This window comes from Neofelis nebulosa, chromosome 6 (assembly GCF_028018385.1).
Source record: "Neofelis nebulosa isolate mNeoNeb1 chromosome 6, mNeoNeb1.pri, whole genome shotgun sequence".
Classification (NCBI taxonomy): Eukaryota; Metazoa; Chordata; class Mammalia; order Carnivora; family Felidae; genus Neofelis; species Neofelis nebulosa.
In genome coordinates, this window is record NC_080787.1 from 56,605,455 (window position 1) to 56,626,470 (window position 21,016).

At 34.2% G+C, this 21,016-nt stretch overlaps 1 protein-coding gene across 1 annotated transcript in view; it reads right to left on the reverse strand.

The window, feature by feature from the left end:
- BMP5 (bone morphogenetic protein 5) overlaps positions 1-21,016 on the reverse strand; it is a 116,741-nt gene that overhangs the window by 23,628 nt on the left and 72,097 nt on the right. The window contains exon 3 of the mRNA XM_058734304.1: positions 15,202-15,350. Coding sequence (XP_058590287.1) covers positions 15,202-15,350 — 149 coding nt within the window. The remainder of the gene's footprint in view (positions 1-15,201; positions 15,351-21,016) is intronic.

Genomic DNA, 21,016 nt, shown 5'->3' on the forward strand with positions numbered 1-21,016 from the left:
TAAGGATAAGTGGTTCCAAATTTGAGCATTTAGTTTCCCTCCAGAATACACAGTTTGAAAAACATTCATTTGAGGGTTTATCAGTCTAATGTTGATATCGCTCTAAGATGTTTGCATAAATTCCAGTTTGCTTTTTTTTTCTCCTATAAACCCACGGTAATTGACTGCTTAACCCAAAACACCTGTGATGGAACTAGTGCCCAAATTACCTTTCCTTCATTTTGAAAAAGACTCTTGCAACATCCTTTATGAACTATTTCATAGAAGACAAATCATTCTATGCCATTCTATGTGCATTGTTTCTCATCCACATATCCTCTTGATCTGCCTTTATTTTCAATCTGTGATTAAATTTGATTCTGGTGCTCTTAAATTATAGTTTTTGTGACTCTAAATTATACTGGATTCTACCCTTTTTTTAGAAACAGATGATTTAAAATGTGCAGAATTCGCTACCGAGTATACAGACTAAATCCTTTTTATATCAGATTTTAAGGAATGTGGGGAAGAGAGAATTCTGTCTACTTAAATTCCATATACATTCTAACTCAAATTGACTTAAATTAAGCATATTGTATTCTAGCTATAAATTTCAACTCCATTATAATTTGATCAAATTTGCTTAGTTTCTAGTTGTATAGTAAACTCCCTATTGCCAGTTATAAGCACATGGATTTGAAGTATCACAAACATAATTTTACATTCGTGCTCAGAACTTTCTTGTGTTTAAGATGGTTTACATTGCCTTGTAATCTTAAACAAAAACAAGGAAAAGTTGGGACTTGAAACTATTTCATGTTGCTGGAAACTCACAGTTAAGTGGTATCTGGAAAAATTTTTGGAGCTTTAGAATACAAGGTAGTAGGATCTTTGATTTGTTCTTCAAAGTAATTCTGGGGTCCTATTCGACGAGCTGGGCACTTCATGTAATGCCTTTGCTAGATCTTTCCATTCCCTTCTTCATACTGACATTTAAAAGAGTAAATTAAAAATAATCACTTTATTTTATATGAAATATTATATATGTGCAATTATATATTCATTATTAAAAAGTGTTAAAAACAAAAGAAGGGACAAATTTGATAATATATGTGAATAGGATAGGATTCTGTGGCTGATAATAAAAGAGAAATGACACACTGGAGGTATGAAATCCATGGAGGGCAATTGGGAACCAGATCCTGACACAGTGACATGAACTAGGAGTTGAGAATTATCTGCAGACAAGAACTGAGTTTACCATTCCTGGTAACATAACCGTAGGAAAAAAATCCGTTTTCCTCTATCTAGTGTGTGAAGGGTAAAGAAGATTAAAGAAAGAAGATATTTTTTAAAGAGTTGAATTTTTTTTTTTTTTTTAATTTTTGCTGAAGGGACTGTAATGCCTCACAGTTTGAGAAAGTGGTGGGGATTAAAAAAAAAAGTGTTCAGAAACATTGGCATGATGAGTCAAGACGCATGTGAGGGGTAAGGGTGGGGGACACAAACATTCAGAACTGAAACTCATGCGACTGCAGGAAGGAGGGCCTGGGGGAAGAAAGGCTGAGAACTGTAAAGGAGCAGAGAGGTTTGTGCCTAGTTGTGGAAGCTGTCCAGAACACTCAAGTGTTTTATTGCACCAAGGGTGGGACTGAGGTGATGGAAAACGATCGGTCTCCTTCCATAGGACATCATTCTGAAATGAGGAGGCTTACTGTCTCAAGCCTGACAAGCCCAACAAATGTTTTTTACTCAGGCCTTATTTTCAGCTTGTGAAAATATGAATGTCAAACTAGGAACTGCAGTTTACCTTCACATAAGCACTTATTTTTTAAGAGCTCTTCTCTTTATATATAGCGCCTTTCCCCTGAGACCCTACAAGCTTTACAGACATCATCTGTCACATGCTCCCCAAAGATTGGTTAGCAGTTGGTCTTACAATCCTCATTTATTTTAAGAAAGCAGAAACATTCTTTTCACAAAACCATGAGAAGAGTGGATTATTTTTAGCCCTGTTTCCAGTCTGATGTGACTTTTTAAAATAAAAAAGTCCACACTTCTTTCCTTTCAAATCATAGATTTAAATAAAACTATAACATAGCAGAGTTTCCACAGAAATCGACAAAAAGCCTTGAAACGCTATTTCTGTGGGTTAAGAAATCAGTGAACAGAAATTTTAGAAATCAAACGTGTTTAGTTTGTTTGATAGCAGTGAAATTAAGTTAATTGCAGTGAAATTAAATTATTTTCACACTTCATTTTATCTCTAGTAGGTGAAAGTGGCCTTTGAAATGAATATAATGCAGTTACTTGGGAAACTGATAAGTGTCTAAAGGAATCATTCATTTTTACCAGTTTATATGATATATTATTCAAAAGAATTGTTATCATACAGAAAAACATGGTTCATTAAATGTTTGATCTTTCCTTTCCGTTTGATAAGTAAAGCCATGAAACCATCACAAGCTACTTGCAGAATCTTTAGACAAGTCCATACCACCAAAATGAAAGAAATTTATTTTGACACCTAATAGAGAACGAAGAGAGTAAAAGGTATTTTCCAAAATATGCAATGAAGACCTGATACTGAGATACCTAAAATGTACACCATGGTAAGTATCTGTTTTTGGGAAAAAAAAAAAAAAAAAGTTAAGACTTTTAGGAGTTAATTCTTTCCTTCACATATGAAGTTTGGATCACAAAACATTTTTTTTAGTGAAAAAAAGCAGAACTTTTCTTCACCCGTTTCTCATGTCTCTGGCTATGGAAAGAACGTGAACTGGCCTGCCTCACATAAGGGAGCAGTCGCACGATGAGATCTCGCACCACCATGAGGCCACGCGTGGTGTTCCCCAGAGCAAGTGCATCCTGCTGAGCTGTCTGCATGCAAAATAGTAGCTGGGTTCCAAGAGCATTACCTTTTGGTTATCCTGGGTCAGCAGCATCTTCTGATTTCATAGCCTAAGTAGATCTTTCATATTTCCATTAGCTCCATTACTTTAGAGAGAAATTACGTGAATACTTCCTCATATAAATATGAGTACCCATAATAAATAATAAGCATGCTCTTCAAAAGGATCAAGAAAAGTGGGAATTGAGAAGGTTGGCTAAGTCAGTACTTCTGATGATAAAACAGTTGCCATCTATTGAAGGGAGGTACCTCACTAGATGTATATGCACCATATTTACACCTTGCAATCACACACGGGTTACACTTGAAAACTGAATAAAATAACAATCAGAGAAGGATCGGATCTTTCACTCAGCCCTGTCAATCCTAAAGTAGCATGCTATTCCTTTAAGTGTTCCCTTTTGTTGAGGATTGGTTAGGCCTGATGCTTTGTCTTGGGTCTCTGCTTTCCACCTTGCAAAGACTCCAGGAAAACCATCCATCTCAGATCTGTCAGTGACACACACGTAGTGTCTGGAAGAAGTGTTACAGCTGCTTGTTTTGTTAAGTTCAAGGTTGGACTTTCCTTAGTAAGCAGGAAAATAAGGATTCAACACTTCCCACCAGCCATGAAAGGGCAACTGGTTTCCCCAGTGTCTATGCCACTCAAATTGCAATGTGTCACACTACAGAGAAATGAGCATTCATTTCTAAGCAGCTGAGATATGTCATCCCCTTATCAAAGTATTTTCCCTCTACTTTCAATTTCAAATTCTGATCACCTCTTGCAACACAGCTATTGGCTCTGTTTGTCAGACACTTTTGCTTCTCTTTTGGTTTTCTTCTCTCCCACTTGAGCTTACACCAGGTGTGCCAGAGGTGAATTCTCAGTTGCACAGAATACAGTGGCTGCTCATGCCTTATATTCACTAAAGCTTCTCTTTTCTTCCCACTGTGTTCTCTGCTCGCGATGCAAAACAAGCACTGCTGTTATTTTCACAATGTGTCTTTAAGAAATACGGATCTGCAATAGGTGAAGTTCACAAAGAGAAGAGTGGGAAACACGGAGTTAACTCTAGTGTATGATGAGAATAAGGAGAATCTCATATTGTTCATGGCTCTAAATCAATATTACCATGAAAATATTTACCCTCAGATCATTAGTTAAACCAGAATTAGAGTCTAGAATAGGGAATATAACGAACAACAATAACTGGCATATGTTCCTGACATTGGCATTTGTTTGGCAAGATTGGTGATCCATGGTTACTGTTCTGAATTAGGGAAAATCAAAAACAGAAATACAGATGTAGCCAAACACTTCCATATCCTTTTTCATTAAGGGAAGTCTAAAAAATGGTAAAATACATCTTTCACCAGATAATGAAGTAAGACTAACTCCTGTTTGTCTCTGCTTACTTTAAATCACTGATTTCAAAACTCTTTTTCACGTATGTTTTTGAGTTGTGATGATAAAATCTGGATAAGAAAATTATGTTTACCATGTGTCTCTCATTGAAATATCAACATACTATAAATTAAAACAAAGAAAATTGCCTTTAAAACCTAGTTTTAAAACATTGTATATATAATGGACATGGTAAAAGCAAATTCAAGTTCTTCCATTTATTACCGAATATATTCCATAATCAACATCTACTTATAAAGGAAAATTATTTCTCTCTACGAACCATTATACAAGATTAAATTAGGCTATGAGAGGCCCATTTCAGCCTACTGATCAGATACAAAATATAATGCAGACATTTTAAAAGAAATAAGAATCATGATTCTTCCTTTCTAACATAACTAAAGGATCTATAAATTACATTGTGATCATTTTGTTCAAAGCACCAGGTTTTTAGAAAAGCAGTCATGGTTCACCCAACTAAGCTCTGCTTATAGGGAAACAAAACGAAACAAAACAAAACACAATCACAAATTTTAAAAAACGTGTTTAATTGGCAGAGGATTTATTTTTCAATTTGGGGGGGAAAATCACCCTAATGTGTTGATTCCAAAACACAATTCAGCTAGTCCAAGATCTCTTCAGGGTTAAAACAATACCAACTTGCCGTCAGCTTTGATGCTGGAAGGTGGGAAGGTGAGATGGGGGAAAGGATTGACTTCACACTGACTTTCTGTACAATAATTTTAGAATTTGGAAACTGCATGCTTGACTAGCCTCAGGGCAAGTTTGCTGCACTCTGACTTAAACTACAAACTTGAGTACCAGATGCCATTTAAAAAGGGCGGTGAGGGAGGTAGATATGAGGATTCCATGATGAGGAACATGGATTACGGGAGAGAAAATGACAGGAGAGCCTATCAAAATACATTAGTGAGATAAATACTGTACCAAGGAAAGGCATGTTCATTATTAAATTCAAAATAAAGAAATTAAATTTGGCTAAATTTAATTACATGTTGATGTGAATCACTACCTTTTCTACTTTTTGATTTATGAGTGTATCAAATTAACTATAATTGTGTAGGGGCTGAAAGAAATACTGAAGTAGTTAGATTTAGAAAACAAAAAAATATGGTTAAATTGCTGTTACTTTTTGTGGTAACAAGAGGTAGATCAAAATTCAATACCAGACAGAAAATATAAAAACTCAAAGGTAATTCCCAAAAGGTCCAACATAAAATTCAATTTTGTCCCATAACAATCATTATTAATAGCATTGTTTTATATGGAAATTATAAAATTACCTTTATTTTTTCAGTTTGGAATTTGTACGAAATTCATATAATTTGTGGGAATCATAGTATATAAGAGCTGGCTCTGAAAATAAATCATCATTAGATTCATGGGCAAAATTATTAAACTTTCTAAGACTGAGTTTCCTCATGTACAAAATAGGATAATAGTGAAGATAAAGTAGATACTCCATTTAAAGAGCTAGTAAAATGTCAGGCACTTAATAAGCTCTCAGTAAATGTTAGATTCCATTAGTTATTAATATTATTGCAACTGACCGTCACAGCAAATACACAGTTTGAATATTTATTTAAGATGAACTAAAGATGTACCTAGGAAGTAAAACTTAGGTTAATCATAAAGAACTAAAAAATATGAAATATTAGCCTGGAAGAATAATTGATGTTGGCAAAAAAATATTGCCAAAATCAGGGTATAAAAAAGCATATCTTTATGTAGACAGAAGATAAATTTTGATAAATAGAGTGAGCTTGAAAATACATGAAGTATAGTTTATGAAAACCATATATGACTAATAAGAGAATTAATAAAGTCTAGGGTTGAACAAAGTACAAATTTACCAGTGCTCCAATATTTATGTATAGTTACTCTAGCTATGAAAGACATATTGATGATTTTGCTCATTTTTATGCAGTGGGAAAATTGCAAAAATCTAAAGCACACAGAAAAGATTTATGTTCTCTGATGTGCTTTAAGACATTACACGAGTTCGAAAACCCATAGGTCACAGCCTACATGATTTTGGAAAATTAACAATACTTATTTTAAACCACAAGGGAAATCTATGTCGTACTTATTTTCAATAGACATTTTTACCATAAAGATACAGGAATTCTTCTCAATGGAAACTTTTCTGAATCATTCACATAAAGTGACCAATATAGTTTGTTTCTTCTAGCCATCTTTTATTTATTTTCTTAATTTATTTTTTTAATCTTTATTTATTTTTGAGAGAGAGACAGACAGAGTGCAAATAGGAAGGAATGAGAGAGGGAGACACAGAATCTGAAGTAGGCTCCAGGTTCCCAGCTGTCAGCAAAGAGCCCGACACGCGGCTTGAACTCATGAACTGCGAGATCAGGACCTGAGCTGAAGTTGGATGCCTAAATGACTCAGCCACCCAGGCCACCCCTCTTCTAGCCATCTTCTAAATACCTCTCCATGGTTTGATTCATACAAAGAATGATTTTTTAGGAACTAATATATTTCCATAGATTAATTTATGCTTTAATGTTTTTGAAATTCTATAGAAATAGGATGGAAACTGAAGCCACTTTAAAGAAAATGTTCCGGAAAAATTTAGATTAAGTTTTATGTTTTGTTATGATACTGAAAAAGTTTGTGTGGCCCTTAAAGTAAAAGAAACTATAACCTGTCTAAATGCTGTAATAAGAACTCTCTAAAAACCTTAGTAATTATAGATTATCAACTGTGAACTTATATCTGATTCCTCCCATGATTACTTGAGAATGTGTTTATGACCAAATATTTTCCCTCTACACACACGTGTGTGTGCACGCATGCACACATTCACCTACATGCACCTATCCCAAAAGAAAGTTCATGAGATGTCTAACATTTCTTTCCTCTCTTTACCAGTTTCTCCATCTCTGGTTTTTATACAATATCTTTAGTTTTGGTTTGAATGTAACTATTTAATACCAGGTTCCTTTAAGAGGGTACATTTCCACTAACTGCACCCTCTCTGAATATAATATTTATATATGTATAATGCTTAAAGTATAAATTTAAGCTCATAAATTACAATTACCTGATAACTTATGCAATGTAACAATCCTTAGAAAAAAAGGTCAAATAAATGAATTCTTCCAGTCACATGTAGCTCATTCTCTCACCATTAACGTCCACTTATTAGGCACTTCTTTTTTCTTATGCCTAAATCTGCTTCCCCCCTCCCCCCCCACCTCACATTAATTTAATTTCTGGACTGTGGGGTAAAAGTTCAATTTTATTTATTTATTTATTTATTTATTTGAAGTCTGTTCTTCAACTATCTTCCTAATTTATTCTTAAATATTCATCTAAAAGTCAAGCAAGTATGCTCTAAATATCCTTAACATGAAATAGTACATACAGAATGACTTCCTTTATATTAATCATAGGAGTATATGCTCCCTATTATTTTCAGAACATTTAGCAAGATATGTGATTCTTGCAGTTTCTTGGATATGCAGATTCTCTCATTTATTTATTTGAAACCAATTGTCATCATCATAAATTCAGCAAAAGGGAGCCATATGGTTTTATGAACAAAAATGGCTTAATTACTTTATAAGATAAAGTTCAGATAAGGGAAGAGAATATTATCAATCTCAAATGTTTAAAAGATCCTCTGATAAGTAGACATAATTCAACTTTTTGAACTTAGATAAATAATGAGAAACTATAGTCAAAACAGCAGGACAAAAAGAAAAATATCACCCTTGATCTCTGAATTTCTTCTGCTACTTATTAGCACTATGTCAGCTGATATTCAGATTAACTGGCCACATAGATCATCTGACCCTTGACACAGATAAATAGTCATTTGACAACACAGGCGCTTAATTTGGAGATTTTTCCCCTGTGGTAAAAACGACTCTCTTAGGAATCCTTAGGATAACACAACAAACTTATTTAACCAAATACTTCCATTTAAAAATAGTAGATTCTAGGACATTAAATGGAAACAGATACACATTAAGAACTCTTCATCTATCTCACATCAACATGCTCACATTCAATAAAGTTTAAACGAATATCAACTTAGTAACTTACACGTCTGTTTAACATATAATGACACGAGGACTGTAGACACCAGGATATATTTTTCTAATTAGGAATAAATATTCTGCAATTCAAAAGATGCCAGTGAATTTTTTAAAAATCTGACTTTTTAACATAGCATATTTAAAAGATATAGCACGATACTGCAATTTTGAGGAAAATTTTTATCAGTATGTTGAATTACTCTTCACTGAGTAGGGAAAATTAGCAATTAACACAGACCTCATGGCTATAGAAAAAAAAATGAGTAATTCCACTCCCTATCATTAATGTAGATGGAGTAGCTGCTAATTCCCAGGAGTGAACAGCAACAAAAACCCACGAGTAGGAACCCTGGGTAATAAAAGTTCAAAAATACTCACTTTCAAGATAATAGTACTGATAACTAAAGTTGACTTTTTTTTTTAATTGGCACAGTGTTGGTGAAAATAATAGAAGGTTAAATTGTGTCTTTAGAAAAGCTCTGATATGTGTGACTTCTAAAAATACAACAGAGAAAACCCTTGTGCACTAACAAGCAGAAAAAATGCTCCAATTTTACTCCTTTACTATGTCTGAGAAATAGACAGCTGCTGACCAGCATGGGTCAGATTATAAACTGAGGAGGAGGAACATTTACAATGGTTTGTTTCCTTCACTTTCAGGAAGGTCTTCTCTGATTTTCTTCCAATGAATTCATATGGTATCTTCCATTTTCTGATTATTTTATAGAAAATGGCATTTATAGAGTGGGGATTTTATGCAATGTGCTATAAATATCAGCATGACATGTTCAGAAAAACCCTTTAGCAAAGACCATCAATATTTCTTTAGCCACGTGTTCTTTGAACATTAAAATACTGCTTCTAATCCTACCTTCTTTGTAAGAAGACATCTTGATGCTAATAGGTTTATGAAGTCAAATACTAGTAATTTATACTGAGGCATCTTTGGTTTGGAAATTGTTTCTAATGGTAATATAGGTTAGCCTTTAATCAATTATCCCTATATGGGTGAGCCTATTAAGTGACAAAAACTTGTTTCCATTATATTCTTTTTTTAAATTTTTTTTAACATTTATTTATTATTGAGAGACAGAGACAGATCGTGAGCATGGGAGGGGCAGAGAGAGGGGAGACACAGAATTTGAAGCAGGCTTCAGGCTCTGAGCTGTCAGCAAGGAGCCCGACGCGGGGCTCAACTCACAAACCAACAGATCATGACCTGAGCGGAAATCGGACGCTTTACTGACTGAGCCACCCAGGTGCCCCATTCATTATTTTCAATGAAGTAATTAGTTATCCCCAAAATATCTATGTTATGTTTTCTAAGAGTAAGATGATTGGGACTCAAGAATGCTACTATATCAGTACTAATAATTTTATAATCTCTGGTACCAATGGATAACCAATATAAGGAATCAATTAATCATGATGTATATCTCTGAGTGTTCATTTCTATTGGCTTCATACTCCAGATTGGAATATATTTAAAAGTTTCCTATCAATAATCACTTTATCAACCCAAGTTATTAGACATGAGCATAATAATGTAGCTACTTATACATTTGGCTGCCAACTCAAAGTTTAAGAACATTTATCAATAATCTCACCTTTTTCCAGTGGACTATCACTTGTGAATTTATCTAAAACTTCCTTAAATCATCAGTACAACCTCTATATTTAAAAAAAAATTGATCCTAAGTTAAATGAGTGTCACCTGGAGTAAGTGAAAAGTCTGTGTGCATTCTCTAGTCCTATTCAGCATAAAGACCTTTTATTCCTGTCTTACCATATGCCAGGTCCTTTCACCTAATACAGCCTCACACAGTCATTGTAAGTAATTAGCACTAATACTCATTCTATTAATGCTACGACTAAAACATGAACTACTTTGTCAGAGCCAAGATTTAAAAAAAAATTTTATGTTTATTTCTGAGAGAGAGAGAGTGAGGGAGAGAGAGACGGAGATAGTGTAAGCAGGGGAGGGGCAGAGATAGAGGGAGACACAGAATCTAAAGCAGGCTCCAGGCTCTGAGCTGTCAGCACAGAGCCTGACACAGGGCTCAAACCCACAAATCATGAGATCATGACCGGAGCTGAAGTCGGACGCTTAACCGACTGAGCCACCCAGGTGCCCCAAACAGAGCTAAGATATGAATCTAGTTTTCCTAATAATTTCTTCTTAGAATTTATATTTCTAGAATGGAGTTATTTATTCTATTTATTTATCCTTCTTATGTCAATTAAGTATGAAAAAATTAAGTATATAAACTTTAAATTCTATGTCATTTGTAGTAATAACTATGTTTCTCTATCTTATATTTAAGCATCAATCATAATGGAATTTTATTTCATAGTTAATACCTCTGAAATTTGTTTTCTTGAATTGGCTACAAAATTCAGTGAAACGTTGAAATCTGTCTTTAAATCTGAATTTTTACCTTGATAGGCTTGGAAATTATGCCACAACTTCATTTGAAGAAAAATGGATATTAGAGTCTTATTAAAAAAAGAACTTTATAATGTTTCTTGGACATTAAACAGTACTCTGACAAAACAACATTTTGATGACTTGAATACAAATGAATCAGAAACATACGGATTGAATTTTCTTTGACGTATAAGTGGGTTTGAATAGAAAGAAAAAAAAGTCATTGGCAAAATTCATTCTGAGTATTGCCAAACCTAAAATGTCTGAAAACATAGGATTTTTTAAAGACATTCTAATGAACCCAAAAATACTCTCTTTGTTTTTCCATCTCTATAAACCCAAGTTTGAGAAAAGGATTAATGTACTTGGAAGGTTTAAACTATATAAAGCATCAAACAGTGGGAAATTGTAGTGTTTGGGGGAAACACTTAGTCTTTAAAGCTCGGTTAAGTTGCTATCTGTGTAATAAGCCCTGTATGTATATATGTGTAAAGAATAATGGTACCATAGGTTTATTAACAATTTTAATAAAGACCTAATAATTCAGATGATTAATGTGTTTTTATAACTTGGTGAGCTAAAAATCTTACAATAAATTATAAGACAGACCTAAGCCTACTCATTTGCTGTTAATAAAGAGAGACTATCTTATCACAGAAATCTATTAACCACCATGAGAGAATGCTTGAGAACTTTGAAAGTGATTTTACACAAGTGGATCCATGTCTGGAATCTCTAGATTAGACCATTAAGAAGCAGCAGTGTTTCTTTTTTGTTTGCCTGCTCATATGTTTGCTTAATTTTGATGAAACAAATGTGTGGAGTTCAGGGAATTATTCTGTATGAAAAAAAAATCAATGGAATATTCTTAAAGTCTCCTGCCAAATCGATGGCAGTTCATTTGTCAAATTTCTAAAAAGAGTATTTCATAAACTGACATATTTTTCACAGTTCCTCTGAGGAATCATAATGCTAGTTTTGATTTCAGCAGTCTTTTGACTTCCAAAATATATTTGGGCCTCTTTACCTTTTTTTCTCTTTTTGCAGGAGAAAGATAATCAAAATTTAATAATATACATCACTGGTTTTCTCCTCACTTTATGACTAAAACTGCTTTAACTACTGTACTGTGAGTTGGGTACAAAACTCTGCTCCTGTGTTACACCAGACTGACTTGGTTAATAATCACCCAAAAGTTATAGTTTGGAATGTCTTCTTAAGAGTAACATGTTCAGGGGCAGATGGTGTATAAAAGTCTTTTAAATTACAAACTCATTCAGTGATCATTCAAGATACATTTTTAATACCTACCCACAAGCCTCATTGTACCAAGCACAGAGGGTACAACTGTGAAGGTGAAATATACATCCTATGACCTCATGAAACCAACATTCATACGATGGTGTTGCTGTGATTGATTAAAGCAGCAAGTCTGGTTCTTTTATGACGTGTGATCAAGCAACAAGAATATACTATACATAAGTGAGATTTCATTTTCCTTCCATGATTTGTCTCCAAATCACTTTCCTAATAGCATTTGCAGTCATATTTCATACATGATTGTTGTTCTGGCCAACTCTGAGCTATTGACTTTTTCCAGACTATTCCATGCAATTTGCCATTCTATTCATTTACTCACCTTGTTTCCTCATCTAGGAATGAATTCTCCCTTCCACCATTCCACATACGCCCACAGTTCCCTCTCTTCTCATCTCCATTTCTTGAAATCTTATTGAACTGACCTGGCTTAAAAGTCACCTGAACCACTGTCCTTCTGGCTCTGACTTGTTTGGAATTAACTCTCTATCTTCCATTTTCCTGTAGTGTCTTGATTGTGCTACTATTTTTAGCATTTAGAATGCTTTATCCTTTCTAAAATTAGCTACGTATATCTGTCTCCCAAATTATATTGCCCTTTAACATATTGTCTTTCATGTATAGATACTCAATAAGTTTATGCCAAACAAATGAATAAGTGGGTAATCAACAAATCATTTGAAATCATCTGAGTACCATCCAATCATGACTGCCAATTACTTTTGCTGAGAAGTAAATGTTTTCAGAACCCATTACTGTAAATTAAAGATGGTTTGCTCTGTTTGAAGCAATGTCACAATATCACATTGAGCACATCAGCAGTAGTAATGAATGAAGCAATAATAAGCTGAAGCATCTGGTTATTCATATTTATAGAGAAATGTCACAAGTATATTCTCCATAAGGTCACAGTTAATAAAACTAAGGGACCAGGAGGGCCATTTGCTTTCTGAAGGCCAAATATGCTCTAGCTCTGGTTAAAATCTGTTTTAAGTATTGCTTTAAGGCACAAAGCCAGTTTGCCTAGCACATTTAACCATTTTCATATTTTAATATTGGACAGTATTACAGAGATAAAGAAAAGCAACGAAGGCTGTATATAACCTAAGTCTTAAATAAAGGACTTGGAAACCTTTGAAAAAAATGAAATATTAATTTATTTTAGGCTCAAAACAATCTTCCCATATTATTAAATAATACAACATTAATTTAAAGTAAAATTACCCTAACATATAGGAGAAATAAATCAAGGAGTGGGAGGAAACTACAAAATATAAAGTAGTTCTTGGCAAGAAAAACATAAGTTGAAAGCAAGACAGAAGCCAAATTACATAGATAGTAAAGCAGAGAGAACCAATACAGAAGAAAGAGTGAAAAAAAAAAAAGGGAAATTTCAGAATTTTCAAGTGGGGTGCGAATGGGTAGGGAATGAAAAAGAAAGAGGCTGATCATATTTCATGGATCTCTTGAATTGTTTAGTTAGACATTTCAAGCATCTCCCTAAGGAGAAGACTAGGAGAAGCACATACCACTAATTTAATTTTTCTTGTTTGGGCCACATACCAGGGAAGAAATGACTGCTCACCCCCACAGTGCTGATTTCCCAGTCACATTTCTGACCATAAATGTACAGTAGTTTGACAGTGTAAGAATTCTTGGAAGATTATTTAAATGCATACTTTCTCAGTCTACATTCATAATGCTTGAACTCTGCAAATCCTCAATGCTAATCGCAAAGCCATAATTGAAAAATAACCTATACTTCAAAATATTTGAATTGTTTTAAAAAATTTAATTCGGCACTGTCATTAAAATCTATGAAAAGCCTAGATTTGGTGGGAAAATGCCTGAAACACTTCAATAACACTAAGAACTTCAATAACTCTATTACTAGATCAAGATCTGAGGATGAACTCGGTAATATATTTGGTTTGTATCTGTCAGTCTCATTTCATATACACAATCCTTGGGGAACCAGCATTGGTTATAGTATTCTTCAGCAATGAATCTGGTTATATAGGTAACACAATGTCACTGTGAAGTCCTAATGCTTATAGCGACGAACCCCTTTAAAAGAGACCCAAATCAGACCCAACTTTTACTTAACTGTATGTTTTGAGCAAGGCTGTAGTGTGATACAGCAAAGAGGAATGAGTAGGGCAGCCTCTAGGGTGAATGTGTCTACTGACTGATCCTGCAGAAAACTAAAACAGTAAAACTTAAATAAGGTACACCCTCTAATTAATCATCCTTTTATAAATTACCCTCCCTGGGCCTGGCCCTAACATTCACAGGGTGTGAGGCACAATGTAGCCCACTTGGTATATTTCTAAATATACCATTTTACGTCTAGCATCTAGCCAAGCGCATGCCATACAGTTGGTCAATGAGTACTGGTGAGCATAAAAAAAACTTCTGGAGCTTCTTCAAAATAAACCTTTCCTACCGATCCCCTCCCACCCCCAACTCCACAGATGACCCTGGAGGTGTTGTCTTTGACCAAATATTGGAATATGTTAAGACCAAACGATGTTATTTTCTGCAGTATTTCGTGCCTCTTTTCTCCCCTGTATTATCGATAGCTCCTTTGCCTGTTTCCCTAGCACTATTATGTATATGTGTATGTCTTTGTTATTTTTAGTCAAGTTTTCAGATATTTTTTACATACAGTAGTGTTCATTTCAATGTACAGTTCTATAAATTCTTATAAACTATATAGTTGTATAACTACCGTCATAATCAAGACATAGATCCATAGCATTTTGTATATAGCTTTCTTTTGGTGTTGTTATGGTAGTGCTATTTGTTTGCATACAGTTCTTCAAGACTAGATTAAAAACTCTTTCAGAGCCAGGACCGATACATAATTCTTCTTTACCCCTTATCCCCACCACAGAGGCTGAAAATAAATGTGTGTTGAATAAATATGTTTATAAATCAATTAACTAATTGATGTATTGCACTATCCTATGGCGGGTGCTACCTTGCACAACGTAGGTATAAAACATATCTTGGTTAAATTGTGTACAAAGTCGTAACTCTCAGTGTGTCAAAACTAGCCCCATGAAAAATATTGAAATTCATTGCTTACCATCTCCTGTTTCTGCACAGAGCTGTAAACCCAAATTATTCTGTGGATTAATTACCCAATGATTGCTGGTCACAGTGATATCAAAGACAAGCCAACCCACATCTAAAGCTTGGGTCTTTCTTGTGTCTAACAGGAACAGATCTGCATCCCTAGGGAGAAAAAGAACAACAACAAAAAAAAGTTAAAAGTGTGAACGAAAATCATCATTTCCTATACTTAAGTGAAAACATTCCAAAAGCACTCTTTAAAATAACAAAACTTAAAAGAAATAACAAAAGATAATTAAAGCACAAGGGGAACAAGTGACTCAAGTGACGGGTAAATAAGACACAGAACCTTTTATTGTTGGGCCCCCAACCCAAATCTGGTGCAGATTAGTAATATCTGAAAGTAATTTCCATTTTCCTGCTCTTCACTTGCCTTTACAAACAGGCTTTGTGGTCTAGATTTGGTCTCTGATAATCAGTGTTCCCTGAAACCACTATCTGTACATAGCCATCATTGGCAAGTTCACACTAGCAAGGATTAAATTGAAAGGAAACGGAGATGAAAGTAGCTAGTCTAATTTGGGTGATGAATGTGGCTTGTTAAAAGAATGGAGCACAGGCAGGTGATGCAAGCATCTGTTTTAGGGACGTTTTTCTTTTTTATTCATTTTTTAGTATATGTTTTCCCATTTTTATAATATATTTTTATTTTGTTTACTTCATTCCATTTTTATTATGTAATTATTTTATGGGTACCAAAGGCCAAGAGAGGGTCTCAGACCACACTATTTGATTAAAAGTGAATTCAACGGATTGAGCAGCAGGTGCACCCTGACTTGCTTTAACATCCTCTGCATGCATAAGACCCCTGCGGTGATAATTACAAACTTGTTGTTTTAGAATGATCTCCACAGTGATTGACATTTATCGAGATTAATTTTAGCATTCAATTTCCAAATGCATGAATGTTTGTTGAATTATAGCGAATTGCTTTATTTATTATTTCCTTACTAATGGCAGCCTCGGAGCTAAATGTTACAAATTTCCAACATGTAATCTTGACAATAGCTCTTTCATACTGATGAAATTGAAGGTCAGGTAGGCGAAGGGTAAAGCATTAGAACTTCTTCAAAGCAGAATAGAAATAGACTATTATGCACTTTTATGACCTTTTATACTGTGCTGATTCTGCTTAAGGACATTACTTGTATGAGGAAAGTCAAAACTATGTCATAATCAGCTATGTTAAATACTGTTCTACTGTATTTGCCATCTATCTGCATCACACAAGACACTTAGAAAATGGCTTAGAAAATGTAAAAAGCAAATTTTGAGTAAAACCAAATCATGTATATATTATTTCTTAAAAAATATTATAATTGAAAATTTATTTTTAACAGAAGTGAAGATTCTCAATGTTTTGGAAGTTACATCTTCATTTCTTTATTTCAACTTGATTTATTCCATCTTTTCATTAACCTAAAAAAGTTAAAATAAATGCATTATGATTATTTAAATCATCCATCTATACTACTCCGACTATACAACTCTCATCCTCCTTCACAATTTTATTTTTTTAATTTTTTAAAAATGTTTTATGTTTTTATTTTATTTTTGAGAGAGAAAGATACAGGGTGAATGGGGGAGGGGCAGAGAAAGAGGGAGACAGAATCTGAAGCAGGCTCCAGGCTCTGAGCTGTCGGGGTAGAGCCTGACATGGGGCTCAAACTCATGGACTGTGAGAACATGAGCTGAGCTGAAGTCAGATGCTCAACGGATTGAGCCACCCAGGCACCCCTCTCCTTCACAATTTTAATCATAATGTTTACCAAAGGAGGGTTCCAGACACCTTTTCATTTCCCAAATCGGACTCAGTGAGATATCAAAGACATATGACAAGCATATACTACAATACAGTGAAAATATACAATTAGTTCCCACTTGAATTATAAGGACCCATTATATTCTTAGTGGGAAGGGATCAATCAAATTGTCCCTCTTCTTCCTAACTTGGAAAACTCACCAAGTAAACAGAATCCAAGAAAATACAAATTATCATTAAATTCTTGAGATATTTGATAAGTGTCTTTGAGACTGTAATATTAGAATTAATTTAATCACATTATTAGCTCTTAAACAGAAGGAGTCGCCCTGCAGCTTGGGAAATACTTAAGCGCCACCCTGCTGTCAAAACTGCTTTCGTTTGAAATACAGTATACATGTTCTACTAAACTCCGCAAAGCTTGTAATGTCATCCCTCGGTATGATATAAACAGACACTTGAAAAACAAAAAAAAAAGAACAAAGAGGTAAAATTTGTTTTAGTGGCAATCACCACTAATTAACAAAGGTCTTTAGGTAGTTACTCAGGTAATATTTTCTTTTATTTTTAAATTATGCTATTTTTCCAGAAAAAAAAATTCCCAAATATCCATGCCCAAGTCCCCAAATTTTCAAGCATGACTGTGAGGAAAATGGTTTCAGTTTTAATGCACATATTTAGAAAACACACAAGCCAGAGGATTCAATCAAGCCTTAAATATACGAATTTCAGAGATGCAACTTGCAATTCATTAGAGGGTAAATTTAGGCAGATAGTATGGCTTGAAAAATCCATCCATTTCTAGTCACCTCCCCCCGAAGTTATGACATTTCCATTGCTTTCATAAGCTCCATGATTTCCTATTCATATTCAAAGCTATTTTATTTTTGACTGGATAAATTGTATGTTTTAATTTCTCCTCAGTCCTTTTATAGAAACTCTTCTGCATTACCTATGGGCAACAGAATATGCTTTGGAAAAATCAAGTCTATTACTAATCAATGCAATGGTAACAATTCTGTAATTTTCACTGATGTAGTACCTTTCATAACAGTCTCTTAAAAATAAATTCCCACTCGTTCTATAGAAAATTAGATGTGATTTCTTTTGAAGTATAAAATTACTCCTCTAAAAAATGGAACTTACATCATTGGAAATACTAGAAATAATAACCATGTCCTATGAATAATACAAAATAAACTTGGAAAAGTTGCCTCATCTTGCTATTTTCACCTGATGTTTTTATAGAAATTCTCAAAATGTCTAATAAAAGATATTTGAAAATATTAATTCATTTAAAAGGAATATGGTAGAGATAAAATATATGTGTAAGAAAATATATTTATTTGTAGAAGAAATAAGTCCATGATAGAATTTTTGTATATCTTTTACAATTATAATAATGAAACCAAAAATAAAATCTTCATTCTAGCAAAGTCAATAAAGTCCATTTACATAGATGTATATAAGCAATTATTTCAGAATGCTAGTGTTAGTTCCTAAGGTTGCCATAACAAAGTACCATAAGGGCACCTGGGTGACTCAGTTGGTTAGGTATCTGACTCTTGATTTCAGTTCAGGTCATGATCTCACAATTCATGAGTTTGAGCTCCATCATGGGATTCTCTCTCTCTCTGCCTCTTCCTCGCCTATGCTCGCTCTCTCTCGCTCTCTCTCTCTTTCTCTCAAGTAAATTAAAAAAAAAAAAAACTTAAAAAAAAGTACCATAGACTGGGTGGCTTAACAGAAATTTATAGTCTCACGGTTCTGGGGACTGCAAGTCCAAATCAAGATGTGAGATGTCAGTAGGGTTCTTTTGAGGGCTGTGAGGGAAGGATCTGTTCCAGGCCTGACTCCTTGTGTTGTAGATGGCCATCTTTGTGTGTCTTCCTATCATCTTACCTCTGTGTATGTGGCTGTGTCCAAATTTCCTCTCTTTATAAGGCAACCCTAATTGGCTCATTTTAATTTATTTATCTCTTCAAAGACCCTATCTCTAAATAAGGTCACATTCTGAGGTGCTAGAAACTCAGACTTTGATGTACGAATTAGCGGAGAAAAGGGGGCACAATTGAGCCCATAACACTATTTTAAAGTATTTTGTAAGGCATAAATTATTCTGGATGTGAATCTTCTGTTTATTTATGCTATAGCAATTATCAACACTGAAATATTTTCAAAAACAAATATATGAAAGTAAATGTATATTGATGAAAATAATTGAAAATTGCTAAAATTTGTATTTTTTTCAGATAGAATTTGATTATTTGTCTAGACTATGATATAAATAAGCATAATAATTTCTTATACAGCTAAATGAAGTCATCATGCAATTGTTAAATACAGGTATATTTAACAGAAAAAGGATTTGCAACATGCATGCAGACCTCTTTAATAACTTTAAGAAAGTTATTAAAAATAGTTACTCAAAGGTGAAAAATCATATGCACATATGTAGATACATTTATAGCTCCGTACAAACACAGTGGAGCAGATTTTACTTTAATCATGACCAGAGGTTTAAACATGTCCAGTCATGGGAAATCGGTGAGCTGTAGATGTGGATTTACAAGGGTGCTTTTTCTTTTACTGAGAAAGGAAAGAGTTTTGCAAATGTGCCTTGGGAGTCTCAAAATACCAGGAGGGTAGGTAGTTCACTATAGACTGAGCAGCAGGGGCCAAAATTCAGCAAACTTTGAATTGTCATCATTCTTACAACTCATCTGAAAATTTAGATGGATGGAAGGAGAAAACTGAGGCTATGTATTTCATTATATGACAACAGATGAAACTAAAGCTTAATTTTATCATTATGATATAACTATTAGTGTAATGTAATGAAAAAAAGGATTTGGGGATCAGACAGAGCTTGAACAATTAAGGGGTTCCTCAGCCTCAATTTCCACAATGTTTAAAATATAGTATGGTGACCCCTGCCTTAAAAGATTCTATAAAGACGGAAATGTAATATGATCTGAATATCTAAATGAGAAGCAAACTATATGTGGGTTTTTACATGCAGTGTCATAACACAGATGGCTCTAAATTGCTTAATTTTGACCTGTGAAGTCTGGGAAAGTATTACTTGGGGAGGCACATTAGCATCAAGTAACCTGAATCAATGTTATTTGTGGATGCTTAGAGATGTTAGGGATAGAATCGGTTACCACTAAAGCAGAACGGAGGAAGAAGATAAAGGCAGGAGTAGACTGGGGTGGGGTGGGGATAGGGAGGAGATAAGGAGGCAGAGAAGGAGAAGACCTAAAGAAATTTAGTAATTCTTCCTGGGTGTGTTGTCTTGAAAATCCAATTATTGGCTGTCTTTGTTAAGCCACTCTCTTAAAAATCACATATATAGAAGCATAGAGTCAGAAGCTGCATTGTGGATATATCATTTATCCATGTAGAAAAGTCTACAAACAGGCTCCTGGGTGGCTCAGTCGGTTAAGTGGCGGACTTGGACTCAGGTCATGATCTCGCGGTCCGTGAGTTCGAGCCCCGCGTCGGGCTCTGTGCTGACAGCTCAGAGCCTGGAGCCTGTTTCAGATTCTGTGTCGCCCTCTCTCTGACCCTCCCCCGTTCATACTCTGTCTCTCTCTGTCTCAAAAATAAATAAACGTTAAAAAAAAATTTTTTTTAAAAGAAGTCTAAAAACAAACAATAACAAAAAACGCGTAATACCGGTGCTTTTGATAACATAGTATTTCCAATGACAGCATCAAACACAGATTCAAAAAATGTTGTTTTTCAAACAACAGAGATGGACCTGCAGATGATGTGGTTTGTAATACTGTGATATATGACTCTAAATATGGCTACGGTGATAGATATGATGTCAAACATGCATGTAAAAAGTTTGAAAATTTTCACACATATATTTTGAGAGTGAAACAAGGACTATTGCTATACTAAAGAATATTTTCTACAATATGACTAAAATATATGTGCATAATTATTTATGGTATTACTTAACTGCATTGATTATATATCTGTGTTTATAAACAAA